At 38.4% G+C, this 23,610-nt stretch overlaps 2 protein-coding genes across 3 annotated transcripts in view; one reads left to right on the top strand and one right to left on the bottom strand.

Annotated features, from left to right (window-relative positions):
- The window catches only part of ARSB (arylsulfatase B), a 79,672-nt gene extending 75,652 nt beyond the window's left edge, over positions 1–4,020 (top strand). Inside the window, exons 7-9 of one of the 2 annotated variants that reach the window (XR_014491074.1) lie at positions 1,131–1,256; positions 3,023–3,355; positions 3,807–4,020. Coding sequence is in view for 1 of the 2 variants with exons in the window: in XM_083351503.1 (XP_083207629.1) it covers positions 1,131–1,256; positions 3,023–3,288 (392 nt within the window). In the remaining variant the exon portion in view is untranslated. Of the gene's footprint in view, positions 1–1,130; positions 1,257–3,022 lie in introns of both variants that reach the window. The other variant, XM_083351503.1, reaches the window with a different exon arrangement.
- Positions 1–23,610, bottom strand: part of SCAMP1 (secretory carrier membrane protein 1) — a 319,758-nt gene that overhangs the window by 169,570 nt on the left and 126,578 nt on the right. The gene's annotated exons all lie outside the window — the stretch shown is intronic.

Genomic DNA, 23,610 nt, shown 5'->3' with positions numbered 1-23,610 from the left:
GAAGCGCAAGGTGGCAGTGGCCCCCAAAAGGACACAGATGGAGACGGTTGGGGGAGTTGCAGTACCTCTTTGGTCATAAGTGGGGGATGGATTGCCAAGTGCACAAATGTTGATCATGTGACTACAGAGGCACAGCAATGTCCATAAGTTCATAAATCCCTGCAGTGCCATCATAATTTCAAATGATTGCTGAACAAATGGTTGTAAGACAAGGATTACCTGCAGTGACAGGTAATAATCTTAGAATTCAAAGACATATTATCTTATTAAGATTTAATTCTCTGCTTTTTGATTGGTTGGATTTTGAGGTTCATTTTTGAAATTTGGAAAAGTTGGACAGAATAATTATAAGTTTCAAGTTATTTTGATCACCTGTTTGTAAACCTGGGAAAAATACGGATTGAGAATTGTTTAAATTATTACTGTACATTTTTTCTAGTGTTGTTGGATTGCAGTTAGCCCAGGTTGCATCCATCTCCTTAGTCTGCAAGGCTTGGAACAGATGTTCATTATAATATTTATGTTATTGCCAGGACCAAATTAAAGGCTGAAATATATTCTCAAACCTCTCACATGGCTGGACATATTTTCCCTATACATCTTGTAAATTAGAGTGCATTACTCACTGATCTTTAATATGCCTCCACTTCTCACATTTGCATATACATTTGTACATATGAGCAAATGAATATTTAGGCTTCAAGATGAAGCTAGTTCAGGGGTAGGCAACCTTGGCTCTTTTATGACTTGTGGACTTCAACTCCCAGAATTCCTGAGCCAGGAATTCTGGGAATTGAAGTCCACAAATCATAAAAGAGCCAAGGTTGCCTACCCCTGAGCTAGTTGATAAACTTTAAAAATACAGTTAACCATCATCAGAGTGACCGGTTTGGAAATCTGATATTGTTAATCTCTTGAAAGGTGCCAAGGTAGGGAAGGTTTGCTTTCAACATTGTATAAATGTTTCTCCTGTCCTTAGGCAAAAATATATCTGTGAACACTTTGAAGTGTTTCTTTCAAAATACAGAATAAGATTGAAGTACTCAATCTGATTGTCACCTAATTTTCATCTGAATCCACACAACATGTTTGCAGAATCATCCTTACCTAGCTTTCCTTTCTCTTTTTAGGTGTTGTCAGCAGCCACAAAATTTCATCACAGAATAATTATTTTTCATGGGAAGATTCCATTTTCAATACCTCCATACATGCTGCAATTCGACGTGGAAAATGGAAACTACTCACAGGCAATCCAGGTAAATTTCTAGCAGTATTTGGAAAATGTTTGTTGAGCACTGGGTACTTTGACAGTTCTCTTTTGAAAGCAATTGATGTTTCAAAGCAGGACTTGCAATGTGGAGGTCCTTTGAAATCCTGTTCTGCTCCTGCTGGATTCTCTGCCTTTCCTGAGCTGATTTTTTTAGAAGATTCTTTTACTCAACAAAATTAAAGGGGAAGTTGATTAAAACAAAGTAACAGCCCTTAAATGGTCTTGTAAAAAATGCATCTAGGCCCTGCATAGGCCTCACGATCATTGTTGCAGCCAACCATTCTTGCAGAAAGCATGATTCCTTTGCCTTGACAAAAAGAAAAAGCTAGATTGAACATGTTCCTCTTCTACCATTGGACAGAACGTCCTTCTATCCGCTAAAAACCGCAGGTGATTATGACTGTAAGCACGTTTGCTCAGTGGTAGCTACCACTTCTTTCTATTTCAAGCACCAAGCTTGGAGTGGAATTGCCAAGTATACCTGCAAGAAAGTGTCTTATTTATGTCATGTTGTTTTAAATCTCTTTTTGTCTTATTATCCATCTTTCATGCTTTCTTTTACTCAGAAATTACAATCAACAAAACAACCCCAACAGCTTACATGCATAGTTGCATTAGTGCAGGGCTCTCCTTCATTCTGTATTTTCAAAGAATATCTGATTACACAGTAGCTATGTTTGGTGAGATCATAATTACTGGAGTGAATGGAAATGCAGGAGGAATGAAAGCTAATATGAATTTTTGCATGGATGCCTTTTTTTTGAAAACAAAAGAAAAATTGAAGGACACATTTTTAGCCACAATAAAAAGGTAAGTCAGCTTCTTCTTTCCCAATCAATTCCTGTGCAGATGCATAGAATGGAAAGAAACTGGAAGACGTAAGATACAGGACTGGGCCTACTTTACTTTAAGCAGTGTTTCTCAATTTTAGCAGTTTGATGAAGTAGAATATGGACTTCAAATCCACATATCTTAAAGCCCTGAAGGTTGAGAAGTACTGACTTAAAGCATTAAAATATTGCTCTTCGGTATAGTACATTCCATGATGATTCACTGTAAAATACAACTATATGATTAAAAAGCTGTCTTCAATTCAAAATTTTCTAGAATTTCAAAACTAATCTAGATAACCAATAGAAGCTCTCTTGTTTTAATCTTTAAATGTATCTTCTTGTTTCCATCAAATCTAAAAATACTAATTTTGTCTAAAAAGGTCAACAGTTGAAGAAACAATCTCAAATGGAGAAGATTGTAACCTAGAACAACATCAATGGAAAATCCATCACTTTTGAAAATTGATGCTGGTAGCACTCTGAAAAAGGGGAAAGTTAAGCTAGTTTACAGTTTAATGGGGAGACTATGCACTTGGTGGCACTTAAGTTCCTTTTCTGTATCTTGAAAAACATTGTGTATCTCTGTCTTGTGATTTGTTTTTTCCTGTGCACACACACGGGCTGAATGAGGCATAGTGAGATATAAAGGAAAATATCAAAAGAAGCCAAAAAGTAATGAACTGCAACTCATTTTCATACATTTTATATCAGGAATCCTAGTTTATATTAACATTTAATTTCTCTTCACAGTACCTGATACTGTCTTGTTCATTTGACATTACCACCATAACAGAATCAAATCTAGGTAGTAAATTCAATTCCATGTCAATGTAATTGAAGAACCAAGATTGGCAAACATGTTGGGTTCCAATTATGAGGCAAATACTTTCCCAACTAATCTTTGCTCTTCTCTTTATAGGCTGTAGCCATTGGTTTCCACCACCATCTTTATTCAATGAATCAAATACTTTGTCATTAGATCCATCTACAAAGAAGCTTTGGTTGTTTGATGTTGTTCATGATGCTGAAGAAAGAAATGATTTGTCAGAACAATATCCTAACATTGTGAAAAAATTGCTGTTGCGACTCCGGCATTACTATAAGAACTCTGTCCCTGTGTTCTACCCGGATGAGGATCCACGCTGTGATCCATCTGCAAAAGCTGCTTGGGGGCCTTGGTTGTAGGAATTTGCATAGAAAACATTATTATATTATGCAGTGGAGTTGAAAAATGGTTTGCCATGCTCCATTTGTCTACATCAGATTTATGTGTTCTTGCATAACGATACACCAATCATTTCACAGACTGGGGAATACAGGTAAAGAACTCTGGGATTATTTTATTGTATCTTGACAGCTTCAATTTCAGACATTTGGATTTATTTCTTACTCAACAAATCTGGGCAATTTTAATTTCACATTTGATTGGCCTTGAAGTTCTACCGAAATCATAAGTCTATAATTTGGAAGATAGTTTTTATTCAAAACAGAAAGTAAAGAGATGCTGCCTTTCCAAAATTGCTGGGTAGCAGCTGGGAAACATTATTTCATTTGGAAAGCTCGGAGTCATGGGTGGTGGTGGGATGGTAGGGGCTTCTAAATTCCTTCACATTTGAAGTCAGATCCAGGATTTCAATATTTGCTTGAAGCAGTCAGCATTAGTGGGGGTGTGGGAGGATGCCGAAAGAATTGAGAAGAAAAAGTGAAGAAGCAGATTATTGTACTGTCTTGGCATTTCTTTGTTCACCTTTACCTTCCCAATTAGAAAATCCACAGAACCTCTTTAGAAACTGCTGCCAAACTGTAACAAAGTATTAAATACTATTATTATTACTATTGTAATAATGCCGCTTGGGGGTGGGTGTGTGAAAGCCCTAATAAGCAGGCATATACATAGAATGAAGGCTAAGCTTGTAAGCTGCCCTGAGTCTTCGGAGAAGGGCGGGATATAAATGAAATTAAAATAAAATAAAAATAAAATAAATAATCAATTTTTTCTGATTTCATGTTTTAACCCTGGCCCTGTTAACTTGTTAACCCTGGAATTTGACATTCAGAGGCAAAGTGTGGCTCATAGACTGAAGAGGAATCATACACTCCTGTCCTACCTACAGTTTTCAAGGTCTTTGCTTGTGAAACCTTCATTTAAAGTCTCTCTCTAAATTCTGCAGTTTGAACAGGGCAATCTTTACATATTTATTTAAACTTCAGACTTGGGCTCTCTCGTGGACTAATAACTGGTTAAAAAACCCGAGGTGCAATTAGCAGTTATCACAACAGGGAAATAAGAACTAGCATCCTGGAACAATCTCTGCTGCTATAAGAGTTTTTTAATTTGTACATAATTACCTAGCATTAGTAATGAAATGAAAAGAAGACAAATTGTTGATAACATCTAATAATTTAAGGAGATGGTATAAAAATAATTATCAAGAAAATCTGTCCAAAATAAGTGGTTTGATAATATGTTCAAAATGAGAAGACAAAATGATATAGAAAGCTTACCTTTGCAAATACACTGATATAGTCTAAACTTGCGGTCATAGTCTACTAAAGGTTCTCAAAGTTCTGCTAGCTAGTATAGACAGTCCTCAACCTACCATCATAATTGGAACCAGAATTTCTGTTGCTCAAGCAAGGTTGTTTTAAGTGAGACATGTCTGATTTTATGATGTTTTTGGCACAGTTGCTAAGGGGATCATGCAGTTGTTAAGCAAGTATTGCTTCCCCCATTGACCTAGTTCATCAGAAGCCACCTGGGATGATCACAAATAGTGATCACATAACCCCAGGATGCAACCATTGTAAACACATGCCAGTTGCCAAGAACCTGAATTTTGATCTCATGACTGGAAGGATGCTACTATGGTTGGTGAGAACTGGTTGTGTATAACTTTTCAGTGCTATTGCAACTTTTAAAAAATGCCTAAACAAATGGTTTTAAATCAATGACTTAACCTGTGTATTAAACTGGCCCAACGTGCAGAAGGTCTATAAAAGATAAATTGAGTGCCTAGGGTTCATTGGGATGCGACTTTCAAAATTATTTATTTATCAGGGATACAACTACGTCTGAACCATGCACAATTCTCTCTCCAGCATTATCAAAAAGAATGATCTAGTGCTAGGGCTAGGATATGTGCTGGGAAAGGGCAACTAAGATTGTTCTATGAGAAAAAGATTATTTTATTCAAAGTTACTAATTTAAAAGAAAACATGTAACTGGGCTACAGCAGAATATGGTGGTCTCCAAATACTTTGGACTTTAGTTTTCATAATCTCCAATCATCATGGTTATTTGAGACTGTAGAAAGGAGATTTTAGGTTTTGTTTTACAACATCCTTTGCTGTAATCAGATCATTTTGGGGTCAACATGGATATAGGTCTGCTGACTTAGAAAAGAGTGGCAGTGTGATTAAGATGATCCTTCCTAAGTGACTAATTGGCCCTTGGGATTTTCTGGGGTGCTTGAGGATTTTCTTAGCAATCTTGCGGACATTTTCACCATGTGTCTAGTTGATCTCTGGAACTCAGATAGGGCAAGAACGGTGAACAAAATTGGTCTAAGCAGCTGCTCTTCCCTGAGCAGCCGCTCTTACCTAATAGATCCCAGCAGGTTTACTTAGTAGCTATGGGAAATGAAGCAAGCGAAGCTATGCCTAGACTAAGAATGAAAGAAAACAGAGTGAACACATGGTTGCATGTCCATATTTGGGAGTATGCCATGGTGATAAAAACAGTAAAACAATCTCACTTCTTCACTCTTACTGCATTTGCAGAATCACATCCCATAGTCCTTTTCAAGTTTATCTGTTGCCTTTTAGGGAACAGTGGAGATGGGGAGGCCACTTTGACATATTTTGCAAGTTTTTTGCTAATAAAATTGCACACTTGTCAAGAATGAAACTTTGGCAGCTATGTGCCTCTTTGTTTCTACTTGCCATTAGAGTAAGGGGGGGAGGTGTTGCTTTAAAATGGGTTAGATCACGGGTGTCAAACTCACTGCATCACATGACATGTCATGACGTATTGTGACTTTTTTTGCATTGCCGGAGCTGGGCATGGCCTCCGCATGATGCAACTGGCCCATGGGCCAGCAGTTTGACACCTCTGGGTTAGAGGGAGAAATGAAACCTCTATGATTCCACTAAAGACCATGAGAGGCTGAAATCTTTCCAAGGTCACCGCAGCAGGTGTGGAGAGTAAGCAGATGGTTCCCATAACAAAGTGAGATTGTTTACATGGACTACGTTGAGGTTGGGGGTTTGACTGGAGAAATTATTGTTTCATTCTATGAACTGGTGTCCGGGAACCTGAGAGTTAGTTTTGCTTCAACATTACCATGTAGTGTAGTCAATAAACAGTAAGAGTTTTGGAAATGGAATGAACCTGGAGTTTTATTTGGATTCTCGAGCTGGATGTTGACAGCACTTTCAATCAGACCTAGAACCCAAGTTGGGCTGAATCTGGTGAGATGACTTGGATGGTATTTTTTGAGCGTACAACATTTAAGATTCTTCTGAATGTTTGGCGATCGAAGGATCCATCTTTGGCAAGAGCTCTGCCCTCTCTAGGCTTTACCCATGACCCAACAGACTTATTCATGTGCCTCAGCAAGGCAAGTGTGGCTGGATTCAGAAGATGCTTGATGCAGCTTTGACAGAAAAGCTGGTGCCAGACACCTTGAAATAGGCAGAAGTAGACCTTTTGCCTTAATCTGCCATTTTAAATAAACATTGGCTAATGTTAGGGCCCAACCTTTTCTGAGAAATTTTTGGAGAAGGAGATGAGGATAACAGCTATAGAGAATTTGGTAATCACCTATGTCAAACCTGGGATGAAAGAAATATGGCCCTTTCTGGTCCTATTAAACCTCTTCAGTATCACCAATCATGGTGGTTCTAGCGTAGAGAGACTTTTTTACAGTGGTTCCATTTCTTTCTAAGTAAGTGGGTTATTTTAGATCATGTGCATAAGAGAACAGTGATCATATCCATGATTGCTCCAATGTGGAGCACTTGGAGAGGTCACTTGTCAGTTTGGAGTGAGATAGTAGAATGTTTCCAATACTCAGTTGTACAGTACTACCCCAGATTGGACTAGAGATGCTGTCACAATCTTCTCTTGATGTTTGGAGTGTGTGAAGGTCTGAATTGATCTAATCAAGCTCAAATTAAATCCTTGCAAGATGGAGTTATGGTGATTGATCTAGCTTGATTTTGATTTCATGTTTAACTATGAAGTTGTGCACTTCTTAAAGAAGCAGGAAGGTCCCCCTGAATTCATAACTCCAGGTAGAGAAGATGGAGGCATGAGTAAGGAGGACTTTTTCCAGTTTGTTAGTGCAGCAGTTGCAAGCCTTTTTGGATCAGGGGATCTTGACAACAATGTTCCATCATGTCCTCATCACTATATTGCAACACACTATACATGTATGTAACATATTTTTGAAGAAGCGTCAGCTGAACTATAATCCTATCTCCCACCAATCAAATAGAAATAGATTTATCAATGTTTTTATATATGCTGCAATAACTGCATTAACTTGTAGAGATTACAGCCTGTTAGGAAAGTGTAAATCCCCAAGTTGGTCAGCTTTCAAAAGATTAGTTGAATTCATGGAAGTTAAAGCTTTGCAAGGATACATAAGATGATTGCAGGTGAGATTCTGTGTCTCTGAATATCAGTTATTGAGGAAATTAATTGCAAAAAACTGCCTGACTTGAGTCAAGCTATCAGATTTGAAGTATAAAAATCTGGATGACCAGTAGGTAGCAACAAAGAGATACTGGAAATTCAGAACCAGCAATCAATAATTGAGGGCCAAGGGGCTTCCTCCCATTAAGCTGTGAAGGAAGCTATTTCAGGCAATTGATTTTGGATGTCATAAAAAGGCAATCAACTTCTTAGTACTATAATGATGTTGTTTTTACAATCAGTGAGATGCACGTATGAGATTTCATGGCATATAAGACAAAGCAACTTAGCCTGTCTTAAGTACATATGTCTCTGAAATTAGGGAAGCAAGAATGCCTTGTTAAGGGCTTCCTGTTTTTCTTAGGCTGGCCACTCTGGGAATAAAACACAGATCTAAATTTGGCTTTGACCTGTCTGATCAATTAGGCCTTTTATTGCAGTAAGCAATTCTAAGGATGTGTAAAACCTACTTCAAGAAATGAAACATTCTGGAGAATTCTGGAATGTTCCATCACTCCTGTGGACCACCCATATTTCTTGCCAGATTGGCATGTTTCAGAAGAGAAATTGAATCTTTGAAGGTTCTCTGGAATGTAACTATTAGTGCTCAGCAGCATAATTGTTTTTAAATCACTTCAAATAGTGCTTGGCAACATTTTTTTATAGCTCTTCTTCTGAGGCTTTAGATAAGATATCCAGGGCCATACATCGTCCCACCCCAAGACAATAATTACCTGAACATTAAAATTGCATATTGTCAAAAAGTAGTTTTACTATTAACTAATACATTTCCCAACTGAAGTTTTTGACTTCCTATGTAAGCTCTGTAAGCTTTTCTACAATTCAGTGCCTTGCCAATAATGCAATTCTAAATGGAAACATTAGCAATAAAATATCTTGAAAACAACTTAAACCAATATTGTTAAATCTTACATTTTTGCTGATACACTTTCTTTAGAAATATGAACATCCATATTTTAGCAGAAAATTAAGGCAAAAGGCATATTGTAAATAGGCAACTATTTTTATCATTTCTTTTGTACCATAATCTTAGAAATCAAAATTATATTAAAGCTATCCACCATAATACACTCTCTGAAAGCAACAAGAGTGACTATATTTATACTTACAGGGTATAATTTTTGCATTGTTTTCATGCTCTAGTGATATTTGACTTTATTTCCACAGATTCTACTTTTGCAATGGTAGTTACAAAAAAAGGTTTTGTCAAAGAACTAATTGATTTGAAAGATCATTTATCATTTAATACTGTTTTGGTGAAACTCTTTCCTCAACTTCTATTTCTTCGATTTTAAACCTTAGATTTTATTAGAAATTATAAAATTGTTTATATTAAATTACTTTATTTAGGTCACTTACAGTATCTTCAGGTTACAATGTCAATTGGGATCTAACAATGATGTTGTAAAGTGTAAACCGTCCCATGATTTCATCACTTAGCCATGGCAATCCTGTTATCCTAACTGCCATTGTAACCCCCAAGATGTACAGATCATTAAGCAGGGAGTGGCAGGAGTCCCCACTATCATGGGGGGAGTGGGAGAGGCCTGGAAGTGTATGTGGGGTGCTGCAGGCAACTTACAGGACTGAATTGTGATCTTTCCTGCCAGCTTTCCCATTGCCTTTGGAATTTAGAATTGGAATATTCTTCATTGGCTAAGTGTGATTGGACACACAAGGAATTTGTCTTCAATGTATAAGCTCTCAGTTTACATACAAACAACAAAGTGATATGTCATAGATCATAAGACACAAACAAGTGATAAATCATAAGATACCAATAGGACAAGGTACTAATAGTAGGAAAGATGAGAAAGATGAGAAGGTTAATAGCAATACAGCCCTACTAAATGGGTAAATATCTTTAGGCATAAGACAGCTGTGGGAAATCAAGGACTACCTATAATTCAATGGAAGGATGTAGCATAGAAGTCAAGATGGATTATGCTTATATCTGTTTGTATGTTTAATTTAATTTAATTTATTAATATTTCTATACCGCCCTTCTCCCTGAGGACTCAGGGCGGTGTACAGGGCAAGAATAAAACACAGAAATGTACAAAAATTAAAAGATAATTAAATGCATGCCCGATTAAAATACAATAGATACATAGTAAAAACCCCAATAAAAAATGATAACTGGCGAGTGTAATCTTTAAACAAGTATCTGATTTTTTAAAGTATAACTTTCTTGTCATCATGCTGAATTTCAGAGCTGATTGCTAAAATGGAATGCAGAAAACAAAGTAACATGTACTAAAATCAAAATACGCATTCAAGCCCCACCAGAGAGATTCAGCATTGCACAGAGGACTGCAATATAAGTCATAACTTCATAAAAAAAACCCTTCAGATATTTTAAGAATTAAAGGCCCTTTGTAAACCCCATATTTTTGTCATTGCTTGAGATGCCAGCATGTGCCCACAGTGAACCCATGTGGTTTTGCAAGGCTTGCTCGTTGTGGTTTTTAAAGAGTATGTTCTTTACATCTAAATCTAGTGTTTCTTCTTGACTGTACTTATTCTAACTATAGCTATGCAGATAAAACACACCATGTTTTATACCACACGTCCAAACAGAAGAAAGTATAAGTAGCAGAGTGGAGGGTTTCCTTTTAAAAAAAAGTTTTGTTTTATTTCTTCTAGTAGAAGTTTTCTTCTCTTTAGTTCTTGCATCGATACAGGAGATAATGTGGTATGATGAACACTTGATATATCTGTTAAGAATAAATTTGAGTTTTGTGTAATCAGACCTCATGCACCTTTATTTGGTAAATTTGCCAAAGATTTGAGGCCTTTGAACTATGGTGCTGGAGAAGACTCCTGCGAGTCCCTTGGACTGCAAGGCGATCAAACCGGTCAGTCCTAGAGGAGATCAATCCTAACTGCTCTTTAGAAGGCCAGATCCTGAAGCTAAAACTCAAATACTTTAGCCACCTAATGAGAAGGAAGGCCTCACTGGAGAAGAGCCTAATGCTGGGAAAGATCGAGGGCAATAGAAGAAGGGGACGACAGAGAATGAGGTGGCTGGATGGAGTCACTGAAGCAGTAGGTGTGAGCTTAAATGGACTCCAGAAGATGGTAGAAGACAGGAAGGCCTGGAGGAATGTTGTCCATAGGGTCGCGATGGGTCGGACACGACTTCGCAGCTAACAACAACAACCTTTATATCTTTGCTTTGGGAACACAAGTGTGTGTATGTGTGTGATGTTGACTCCTGGCAAGTCCCTGCAGTTTTCATGGCAAGATCTCAGAAATGGTTTGCCATTCCTGGAGCTAAGAGAGACTGATTGGTCCAGATGGCTTTGTGCCTAAGATAGGACTAGAACTCATGGTTTCCTGGTTTCTAGCCTGATGCTTTAACTACTACACAAAACTAACTTTCATGAGCATAATGTCCCTCCTCCAATTATCATAGCAGCCACATCAAGGAGCTTAGGCTAAAATGGTCTGGATTACATGACTTAATAGGAATTTGTACCTAATTCTCCACTGTCCAAGTGCAACATTAACCCAACACTATATGTGACTGTCCAAGTGTATCTGACTTCAATTCCCAATTATTATTAAATCAAACAAAAAGTTAGAGTTGTAGCACAATCCCTGGGAATCCATTCACCATGAGGATCTTTCTCTATTAGCCCATGAAAAAACAGCACCTAGAGATAAATTACACGATGTAATGGTTAAAAACAAACTTACCCAACCAGCAAGGGAAAAATCAGATTCAAAAGCAAAAGAGAAATGTGGTGTGGCTTCCTGATTTCCGTTTATTTGACATGTTGATGGCTTGCCAGCTCATAAATGACATCCTTCTAGACAGAAAAGTGTAACCTAGTAAAATGTGTCTAATTCATTCCATTCCACTGCTGCTCCAACTAGGTTTCCAATTAACCATTAAAACAGTCCAGTGCATAATCACTTGAGAATCAAGTCAACTTTACTTGTATAAATGTACTGCATTTATGTACATCCACTACTGCATAAATGTGCATAAGATTTGCTTTTAGTATTCAAATATTAAATGTATTTTTCTACTCCACATGTAACTTCAGGGTGTTGGTAAATCATCTTTTAACCCCTTCAGGCTATTTGACGGACCATCTCAACTCACTGGGATTGGCCTGTTCCACCTGTGCCAGCAGAGGAGGCATGCTGCAGGTCCTGTCAGCCCGCTTGTTCTGGCTTCCAGGAGAAGGACCTTCTCTGCTGTTGCACTTGCCCTCTGGAACATCTTGCCCCCAAGTTGAGATTGTCTCCAACCCTCCTGACCTTTACACATATTTTTATCTTTTATGATTGTAAGCCACCCAGAGTTCCCTTGTGGTAAGATTGGCTGCCAATAAATTTAATAAATATAGCTGTAGTGCTATGTTTCTTCCTTGGGTATCAAAGGCAGGACTGCAAGCTTGGAGCTCAGAACTCAACATCAATTAATCTAAGCTTCCAACTTCCTATTTCAGAAACCCCTAACAAATTGGGTATGAAGAGAATCCAATACCTTCATGTGTGCCCAATTATGATTTAAGCAAAATGAAAGTTACACTTTCCGATAATATTTTCCTAAGGCTAACTAATAATAACTATTATCTGTACACAAAAATTTCAAGTTACAGCTACCACTTCTTTGCTGATGTTGCCCTTCATATGCATTGAGATCTTCCAAAAAATCTAGGGTAGTGTAATGTATCAGCATAGCACATGTGTATATCGAAGGAGTGTACTCTTCTGCAGTTTGGAGAAGGAGGAAAAAGAGGAGTTATTCCCAGTTCTATTTTGACATCTCTAGCTAGGGCTGGAAGAATCAAAGAGCCACTGCAACTCAGCATTGACCGTATCAGATGAGAGAGCCAACAATAGGCAACCTACAGTCCCAACAATCATCATCATCATCACAGCATTTTCAGAATTGGCAGGAACAAATTTAGCTCATTTTCAGGGGTTTGGTTTGGGCCAATCTGACTTAAAGCCTTGCAGATTATGCCCAGTCTATTCCTAAACCCACTTATATAATAATAATAATAATAATAATAATAATAATAATAATAATAATAATAATAATAATAATAATTTGGAAGGGACCTTGGAGGTCATCTAGTCCAACCCCCTGCTCAGGCAGGAAACCCCATACCATTTCAGACCAATGGCTGGCCAGTCTCTTCTTAAAAACTTCCAGTGTTGGAGCATTCACCACCTCTGGAGGCAGGTTGTTCCACTGGTTAGTTGTTCTAACTGTCAGGAAGTTTCTCCTTAGTTCTAGGTTGCTTCTCTCCTTGACTAGTTTCCATCCGTTGCTTCTTGTCCTGCCTTTGGGCGTTTTGGAGAATAGCTTGACTCCCTGTTCTTTGTGGCAGCCCCTGAGATATTGGAACACTGCTATCATGTCACCCCTCACCCTTCTGTTTGTTAAACTACACATACCCAATTCCAGCAACTGTTCCTTATATGTTTTAGCCTCCAGTCCCCCAATCATCTTTGTTGCTCTTCTCTGTACTCTTTCTAGGGTCTCAACATCTTTTTTACATCGTGGAGACCAAAACTGGATGCAGTATTCCAGGTGTGGCCTTACCAAGGCATTGTAAAGTGGTATATAACCAATATAAAAAAGGCCGAAATAGGGAAAAAATGCTTCCCCAACCAAGTTAAATTATTTATTTATTTATTATGGGACTTATATGCCGCCCTATCTCCCAGAGGACTCAGGGCGGCTAACAGCAATAAAAAACAACAGTACAAAAGTTAAGAAAAAAATTAAATAACAGCCCCAAATATTAATTACACAGTTAAAAATTAAAACTTTTAAAAACCCATCATCAGTCCAGGTCAGCCTGATGGAAAAGGAACGTTTTGAGGTCACGGCGAAAGGACCGGAGGTCCGGGGCCATCCGAAGCTCAAGGGGGAGTTGATTCCAAAGGGCTGGCACTCCCACAGAGAAGGCCCTCCCCCTGGGGGTCACCGGCCGACATTGTCTGGCCAACGGCACCCTGAGGAGGCCCTCTCTGTGTGAGCGCACTGGGCGATGGGAAGTCGTCCCCGGCAGCAGACGGTCCTGCAGATATCCCGGGCCTAAGCCATGTGGGGTTTTAAAGGTAGTACCAGCACCTTAAATTATGTAACCAACTCCACTCCCTGCAATCTTTGGAGCAAAATTAAAAGAACAGTTTCCCAACCACAAGAAAGTTACAGAGCCCTTAAGACAGACAAGCAGTCTGACTCAGAATGGCACTTTCCTAGGCTTGGTGCAACAAGAAATGTTTGGCCACTTCCTTGCTTTCCCTGAACAACTACCCTAGCTAGACATCTCTCCACATTCAGATATTAAGACGTGCTATCATCCAAAGGCAAAACTTCTTCCAAGTACTACAGGCAGTACCGTTCCGGCACAACTAAAGAGGAACACAGTATTGTGTGGACCGATGCAAACATTAAATCTCATCAGTGTGCCAATTTACTCACTCAAGAAAATCATACACCCACTTTATGATGCTACTATCCCTAAAAGCAGAATGATTTTTGTTCCCTTTTTCTATGAAAGATTTAGGTCCACTAGAACTCGATGAGTTCAAGTAATTTCAAAAGGATAAGAGCCATGTTATTTGTCAAATGGAGCTTGTTGAAGATACATTCTTATGTAAAATGTGATAACTAGGCCAGGGAATCATTGTTAGCATTAACTAGGGAGTGGGTGGAGATAAATTTGGGTTAACTGATAAAGTAAGCTTCTGAAATGCATTAGTCAAATTGGCAAAAGGAGGACATGAAACCCAAGCTCTGCTTCCTCTGAGGGATTGTAAGATTTATTTTCTTTTCAAAACACCTGAAAAATGCTATGTTGCTGCTCCTCAAAAACTTCTAGCATGTCGTACTTCTCCTTTATGTACAAAGTGTGCGTGTTGTACTTGTAAACTGTGGATATTGTGTTGTACTGGGTGTCATATATCTGATGAGAAACAACTGAATTTGGAATGACACCACCATAGTTATCTCATACTTGGAAAGGTTTCCACTGTAAGTTCTGTTCTCTTTATTGCTTAAATGTAAGATATGTGCTAATGTTCTGGTTGCCTCCCACCTACGTAGATATTAGTTTTCTCCTTAACTTTTGCTAACATTCTTCAAAAAACCAGGGATGGTCTTTGCAATTTCAATTCTCATCAACTATATGCAGGTAATCCTTGACCTATGACCATTATCGAGCCCCGAATTTATGTTGCTAAGTGAGAAATTTGTTGCCCCATTTTACAACTTTCCTTGCCACATTTGTTAAGTGAATCACTGCTGTTGTTAAATTAGTAACATTGTTGTTAAGTGAATCTTGCTTCCCCATTGACTGTTTGTCAGAAGATCTCAAAAGATGATCACATGACCTGGGACATGCAACCATCATAAATTTGAACCAGTTGTCAAGCTTCTGAATTTAAATCACGTGACCATGGGGATGCTGCATAAGTGTGAAAAATTATCATGTCACTTTTCTCAGTGCCGTTCTAAACTCACTAAATGAACTGTTGTAAGTCGAAGACTACTTGTATGTAGAAATCACTTTCTGATACAGACTTGCTAAATTGGAATGACTCCTTTTAAGTGTATTAAGAATGTAGCTGAACATAGTTATGGCATACTATTGGCAGAAAAAGTGCATTCCGTATTTTTTTAAACAATATATTGGAAAAGAAACACATTAATATTTGCTTTAGGGTAAAAGCCCTTTTAACAATTCTTAAGAATACTGTTTAGTAGAAATAAAGATTTACATAGTCCAAAATTACCATTTCCAGAATGATCACACATGCTAAATTAAGAACCAGCATGAAAGCTTTTATTGTCTCAAAGAGAAACTTGGGATTTTTTGAATTGTCCCCAGTTACATCATTGGCCATCTGTTGCATAAAAATCTGTTGTTTGAAGGCCAGGAGTTGCTCCCAATGTTAGTCTGAAAACAGCTCAAAGCAGTTGTGCAAAATATCATTCTTTGGCATTCTACATGGCTCACAAAGTCAAAAAAAGTTTTAGTTCTTGTTGTTGAAGCTTTCACATATCCAATTAAATCAGCCTAGCAAATTTCTCCAGCTTCCACGCATATCCACCATATTGATAAGCTCATGGTAAATTTAACCATAATTACCTGATACAAATAGTTCTTTAGATCACAGTACTGCTCTACTTACAACTGGGATGCAAATATCCTATCATTTTGATACCTTGTTCCCAGTCTGTCCCCTTGCTCAGAATCTATCAAGGTGGCTATATCTTACCTTCTAACTGCCCATCTCAACCCAGGTACATCTATAATTTTGCCCTGATTTGATGTGGTCTACTTCACCACGTATACAGTAATTTATTGCTCAATATATAGTTTAAAAGGAGGTCTTTCTTTAACTTAGTATAGTAGCGTTTGATATTTCTATCTTCTAAGATTTTTTTTAATTCTCAGCCTAAAGTACAACCCTGGTGTTTTCTGGAACTCTGGCTGAAATAAAAATAACCCATATTATAACTCTATCAGTCCTATTTTTAATTGTTATTTGCCATCAAGTTATTGTTAACTCTTAGCAACCTCACAGATGGATTTTCTACAAGAATAAATCCAACTGTAGTGACAAGATAATGTGTAGTTCTTCAATTTTGCAAAACTTTGCTGTTTTTAAGATTGTGATTCTATGTTTTATTTAATGCCATTATTATTGCCAATCCTGGTATGTTTGTCCTTTCTATCTTACTCTTTGTGATGCCTCAAGTTCAGATTATACCCTTGTTTCACTTCTAGAGCCTAATTTTTATCAAATTTTCACCTGTTGCTATCATCAATTAAGCTTCACTGCTATACTGCCCATTGTCCATTCACAACCAAGACTTTCTAGACTCTCCTTTGATTTGTTTCTTCTCTGATAACTACAGTATATGGATAGATGGTGTTATTAACCAGAATATGCAATTTTTAGAACAAGCAGTCTTTACAGGGTTGACAATTATCTGGGGTTATAATAATTTATCCCATTCAAAATGAGGTACTTGTTCATTTAATTACAGTTGGTTAGTAGACATATTAGTAGATGTTCCAAAAATGGAAATCTCTCTCAACAATATCCACAATGAGACGTACTGCAATATTTGATGGGAAACAGTATTTAGCACTACAAAAAATCCTTCAGAAGCTTTTGTCCTGACCTTTTGGTCTCTATAGTAATGCCTATTCTGAAATTTAGTCTGTAGTACGCCATTCCCATACAAACCACATTACTTTTTTTTTGCAATTATTTTTTAAAATGACAAGTTATTCTAATACTGATAGGCATGGAGTTGTTCAAATATGTGAATATGTTTCCAAACTATTACTGTTATGTGACAATGTGATATCCAATGTAACACCAGATGAAACTGATGATGAAACATTTCAGTTTAAGATTGGCTATCAGGAAAACAAAAACTTGAGATTTATACAATTCTGCAATTGCATGCTGCATTGAAAAAAATCTCTACAACAAAATACATGTTATTGCCCTAAACAACATTATGACTTGCTCAGGCAGAACAATATCCCAGCAAAATATACTATCACTACAAGTGCACAATCCAAACTTCAATTTCAATGTATTATCCTATTATTAGTTATTATAATAGCTGTTATTCTTTCTCATGGATGAGTCATTTCCTAGGAATAATTCCAAATTGTCTTCTAACTTATTGGCCGTGTTACTAAATGTGTAAAAGGAAATGGTCTAGTATTATCTCTAGGAATTGTTTATTTTAGGAGTTGTTATTCTTTAGCCATCTTAAATACCGGTACTATATATTGTCTTTTAACAGTTGTAGAAAACCTGTAACAGATATGCATGCACAAAAGAGCCATCCAATTTTGTTCCAGAATAACACTTCAATAAAAATAACACTTCAATAAAAGTATTACATACTCCTAGTTGACATTCCACTCAAGCTGCAAGTGTGCAAAGAAGGCTGAAGCGAAATAGCTTAAGCAAGAAAATGTTGCTTAGTTCCTCATCTCTGGCTCTGGCCTCTTTTCTCCACAGGTGTCTTTAAGACAGCGATTCTCGATCTTTGTGGTTTGGCAGCCTAGCTGGGGAGAAGGGAGAGGAGAACCAGGCCATGTGAGTGGTGGGCTGGCACACATGCACATGTGCAGCTCAACTCACATGGCAGGCTGGTGTGTATGTGCATGCACACTTTGCTCAACTGCAAGTGGAGCCTGTGCATGCGCATGTGCCAGCTGCTGGTCATGCAAATTAGGCCCACGGCCTGGTTGCAAAATAGGCCATGGCCTGATAGTGAGCCACAGCCTGGGGTTGGGGACCTCTGCTTTAAGATGTTTGGACTTCAACTCACAGAGAGATAATGTGTTTTGGTTGCTTACCTGCTTATTTCAAGATTTTATTTGGGTTTAAAACATTTCACTCTTGGAATAAAGTAAGCACATGGCAAGAGTGTGTATTTAAAAAACATCAAGGTGGCAGCCATGATAGTACAATCAAAACTCTGGCTGTTTTGTATGGAGGTTGCACCATTCCTAACCCCTGCATATGGGCTTCCTAATTTCTTTTAGATTTGACTTTGATGCCAAACATTATTATGGAACCCTTTAGGGAAAAAAACACCAAAGTCTTATATAAGAAATCAGCATTTGCATAATTTTTGATATGCATCTATAGGCATTTCCTGACTAATTATTTTCCATACAGGCTTCCTATAACTCCTAATTTTATTATTGTTTTTCTTGACTGAGCATGTGGTTTATATGGGAAGATACACAATTTTGATCAGCTGTTTAAACTGATTTCACATTTTGGAGATTATCTAATTTTCTTCATAGTATATCATGTTAATAAATTTAAAAATGGAAAATGTTCTCAGTAAATTCACTTCTAAAGTAATATTTTACAAGTGGTGTGCAAGACTTTTGAAAGCATGCATAAGCATTGTACAAATGCTCTGCCTCCTCTAAAGATTCTGAACTAGTTTCCAAACATTGTTTTCCACTCCAGTCCTTTCAATCAGCCAAATAATTTCGGATAAATCTGAAATACTAGATTTTGTATCATTTGGATATTGGAAGATTTTTACTGCGTGATTCTGCAGTGACTATTACAGACTATTAACACTATTATAGTATTAATTTCCCCAAATGCACATGCCAACGCAATTGTACATTCTGAGTCTTTTGAGTTCTACGTTGTAAATCCTGCTTATACTTTTGTTCTGATTTATATCTTGTTCACTGTTTCTTAACCTTGGAGACTAGAAATGTGTGGACTTTTCTTGACTGAGCATGTGGTTTATATGGGAAGATACACAATTTTGATCAGCTGTTTAAACTGATTTCACATTTTGGAGATTATCTAATTTTCTTCATAGTATATCATGTTAATAAATTTTAAAATGGAAAATGTTCTCAGTAAATTCACTTCTAAAGTAATATTTTACAAGTGGTGTGCAAGACTTTTGAAAGCATGCATAAGCATTGTACAAATGCTCTGCCTCCTCTAAAGATTCTGAACTAGTTTCCAAACATTGTTTTCCACTCCAGTCCTTTCAATCAGCCAAATAATTTCGGATAAATCTGAAATACTAGATTTTGTATCATTTGGATATTGGAAGATTTTTACTGCGTGATTCTGCAGTGACTATTACAGACTATTAACACTATTATAGTATTAATTTCCCCAAATGCACATGCCAACGCAATTGTACATTCTGAGTCTTTTGAGTTCTACGTTGTAAATCCTGCTTATACTTTTGTTCTGATTTATATCTTGTTCACTGTTTCTTAACCTTGGAGACTAGAAATGTGTGGACTTCAACTCCCACAATTCCCAGCCACCATTCAACCATTCATTGTTGCCAGGGAATTTTGGGAGCTGGCATAGAATGGGGGCAGAAGGAAGAGAAAATAATCTCTGTAAGCATAAGTAGAGTGTAAAAATATCTAAATAAGAGTTGGAAATTATATCAAATCAATCAAATAGTGATTAAAACTGAAAAAAATATTGCAGTTCTTGCCACACTGAATCATTCCTGGAACCACTATGTTTTAGTGTTATCCAAAAGCTGATTTTGTTTATCTTGCTTGTCCTGACCTTTGGATAAGTAATTCAACCTGAACTTTTTCTTTGTAAATGCTTTGTACAGTATTGGTTTACATTAGGTGAAGGATATCACCTAATGTTTTGGCAGTGAATTTATACATTGTATGTAGGAACTTTACCTCTGCAAAATTAAAACAAAACATTATGATCATACAATTAAATCAAGAAACTTACCTTGAAATTGAAGATAATTACCACTTTATCAGGACTTATACTTCAGTAAACAGGAATAGAATTGTGTGGATATGTAAATTGATAGATTGTAAGTGGAAAATCATACAGAAATAGCTTAGTTTTAGCTATAAATCGAGTGCAATTCCATGAAAACAAGGCCACTGTCCCTGAGGAAAGATGCACAGATTGGTTTATACTACCTGATATACTATTAGAGATACAAGGGTGTAACAATATTCTGTATTTGAGCCACCATTGTAGTATTTTGTATCAACTAGATAAGACTTGTTTCAGGATTCATTTCTGGTTAAATCTAAATTTGAGAGTTCCAAATAAATCGTATTGCTGAAAATGTTGAACTATAGCTGCAATATCATATCTACTTCTCATACTTCTTCAGGTGAACCTTAACCAATCTGTATTGAGCAATAACAGCCCTCTCCAATGGATACTTTAATTTAGGCAACAAGATATTGAGGCTGGGGATAGAAGTGTTTATTTGAAACCTGATTGTATTACAGATAGTCTTCAACTTACAAACATTTGTTTAGTGATTATTCAAAGTTACATCAGCACTGAAAAAATATGACTTATGATCAGTTTTCATACTTATGATCTCTGCAGCATCCCCCTGATCACACAATCAAAATTTGGGCACTTGGCAACAGGCATGTATTCATGACAGTTGCATTGTCCTGGGGTCATGCAATCAATCACCATTTGTAATCTTTCCAGCCAACTTCCAACAGGCAAAGTCAATGGGGGAAGCCAGATTTGCTTAACAACCACATGATTCACTTAACAATTGCAGTAATACACTTAACAAGTGTGGCAAAAAAAGTCATAAAATGGGACAAAACTAACTTAACAACTGCCTTGCTTAACAACAGAAATGATCGATTCAGTTGTGGTTGTAAGCAGTGGTGGGATTCAAATATGTGAACAACCAGTTCGCTGTGTGGATGCCACTTTCGGAAGTCCATTCTGGGCCTGGGCAACAAAAAATTAGCTGCCGGTTCTGCCGAAGTGATGCAACTGGCTGAATCCCATCACTGGCTGTAAGTCAAGGATTTCCTGTACTGATGTACAATCAAAAATATGTGTGCTCTGTTTCAGGTCGCTAAGAGTTACTATGGTGATTAAGCCTATATATTGACTAATTATAAAATGGGCTCTATGAATGGTCAATAGAATTAAGGGGAATGGAGGTAGATGGGTTCAGGAGTTAACATTTAATAGCAGCATCAATATGAAACAGCAAAGAGATCATTTTGTTAAAAATGAAATATTTTGATTTAGAATAAGTAATAGATTTAGTACAAACTTATTAAGTAGTCTTATTTGTTTATAGACATATGCAGCACAGTATATGTCAGTTAATTAAATTGTTGCCTATTTAGCATACATACATATATCTGGTTCTTGCAGTTAAGACCATCGCAGCAAGATCAAGGTCATGTGATCAAAATTTGAGTGCTAATTTGGGACCTTCTCAGCCAGCTTCTGACAAGCCAAGTCAAAGGGGGAAGCTGGATTCTATTAACATGGGATTCACTTAAAAACTGCAGTGATTCACTTAACAACCATGGCAAAAACAGTAGGTAACATGGGGCACAACTCACTTATCATGACAAATTTTGATTGCGATTGTGGTCACAAGTTGAGAACTTGTGATACACATTTTTGCAGCACTTTTTTCCTCTCCAGGCTTCCTACAAAACAGAAGAGAATCGAGCAGATTTCCAGTATATTACTTGGGGCCAAAGCCGAGTGTAATACTGAGGCAATTCCATCAACCTCATTTTTCTTCAGTGCAGTAAAGGATGTTGAACTGAGCTTTTCTTTGCTTCTCAGTCTCCCCATAATTCTCTGGTACCTGCTGGTTGCCCACTCATGGCAAGGGGCTCTTTTCCCCCATCTCCGGGACTCTTTCTGAATGTGTTACCCATGTTTCCTTGTTTCAGCTTATTTTAATCTGGGAGATGCGGAAATGGGAAGAGAGACAGACCTCCCCACCATCCCCATTTGTCCTGTGGTAGTAAAAAAGGGAAAAAATAATTTGTCTATAGTGATTAGCACACAAACAAATCAGGACAATAAGATTTGGCAGCGACCTGGAATATCTGCAATAAAGCCAAGATAGGAATTGATAACGGGACAACACTTTTGGTATTATTGTTTCGTCTTATCAAAGAGAATATTATCTAGAGTGCATGGTAACAATCCATTCCCGTTGAAACTAGGGTTAGGCATGTGTTCCCATGGCCAGGTCCACAGACCGTGGATATCAGATCTGCAAGACCAAAGACCAGGGGTCTTCAAACTTGGCCCTTTTATGACTTGTGGACTTCAACTCCCAGAATTCCTCAGCCAGCTTTGCTGGCTGAGGAATTCTGGGAGTTGAAGTCCACAAGTCATAAAAGGGCCAAGTTTGAAGACCCCTGCCAAAGACACTCCTGGCTGAGGAAGTTTGAGAAGCAGTCGAGTAAAGTCCAGACAAGTTACACCAGCAATTTCCCACCAGGCCAGCCTGGCTCCCTCCCTCTTGCGCGCTCTTAATCGTCGGCGGGATCCGGGCCCAGGGAGTTCCGCCACCCCTGCGGCGCTTCTCCCGCTTCCAGCCCTCCTTCCTCTCCCGCGCTCTGCTCCAGGCGTGAACCCTTTATTGCAGGGGTCTTCAAACTTGGCCCTTTTAAGACTTGTGGACTTCAACTCCCAGAATTCCTCAGCCAGCAAAGCTGGCTGAGGAATTCTGGGAGTTGAAGTCCACAAGTCCTAAAAGGGCCAAGTTTGAAGACCCCTGCTTTATTGTGTCTGCCGCGCTCACTCCTCCTCCCCGCCTGGCGGGGTCTCCCTCGACCCACAGGCAGCGGCTGACCTCGTTTTGCGTCCCTCGAGAGACTCTGCTTGGCCTGCGCCGCGGGGACGGCCTTATTTTCGGCCAGGCATTCGCTTCGCCGGCCCGAGAACGGGAGCCCGGCCGCTGCTCCTTCCACAGCTCTTTCCGAAGGCTTCCCCGTCCCCGCCCCTTCTAGCTAGGGAGAGGAGAGGAGAGGAGAGGCTCAGGCTGCGGTCATACTTTTGCTCTCTCCCCTGGCAAAGCAATCTTCAAGTTGCCGCTGTTGGGTGAGAAAACTTCTTCCCCGTCTTTCCTCAACCTGGTGCCCTCTGGGCGAGCTGGGAGTACAATTCCCAGGACCTCCAGTATTCTTCTGGAAGATGGGATCCTTAGTGCAGCGTTTCCCAACCTTAGGAACTTGAAGATCCGTGGACTTCAACTCCCAGAATTCCCCAGCCAGCATAGCTGGCTGGGGAATTCTGGGAGTTGAAGTCCACGCATCTTCAAGTTCCTAAGGTTGGGAAACGCTGCCTTGGTGTATCTTGTAGAGGTCGGAGTTGTCCCCTCCCCCTCCGTTCTTAAATTTAACCACGGTTTAAGCAAGTAAACTACATTGCTGGATCCACCCCCACCCCCGACAGAGTTATACAGGCCCGCGTTTGGTCGGCCAGCTGTA

This window comes from Vipera ursinii (genome assembly GCF_947247035.1).
Source record: "Vipera ursinii genome assembly, chromosome: 2".
NCBI classification, from domain to species: Eukaryota; Metazoa; Chordata; class Lepidosauria; order Squamata; family Viperidae; genus Vipera; species Vipera ursinii.
Note: the sequence above shows the minus strand (reverse complement) of the source record. Positions and strands in the feature narration are given on the sequence as shown.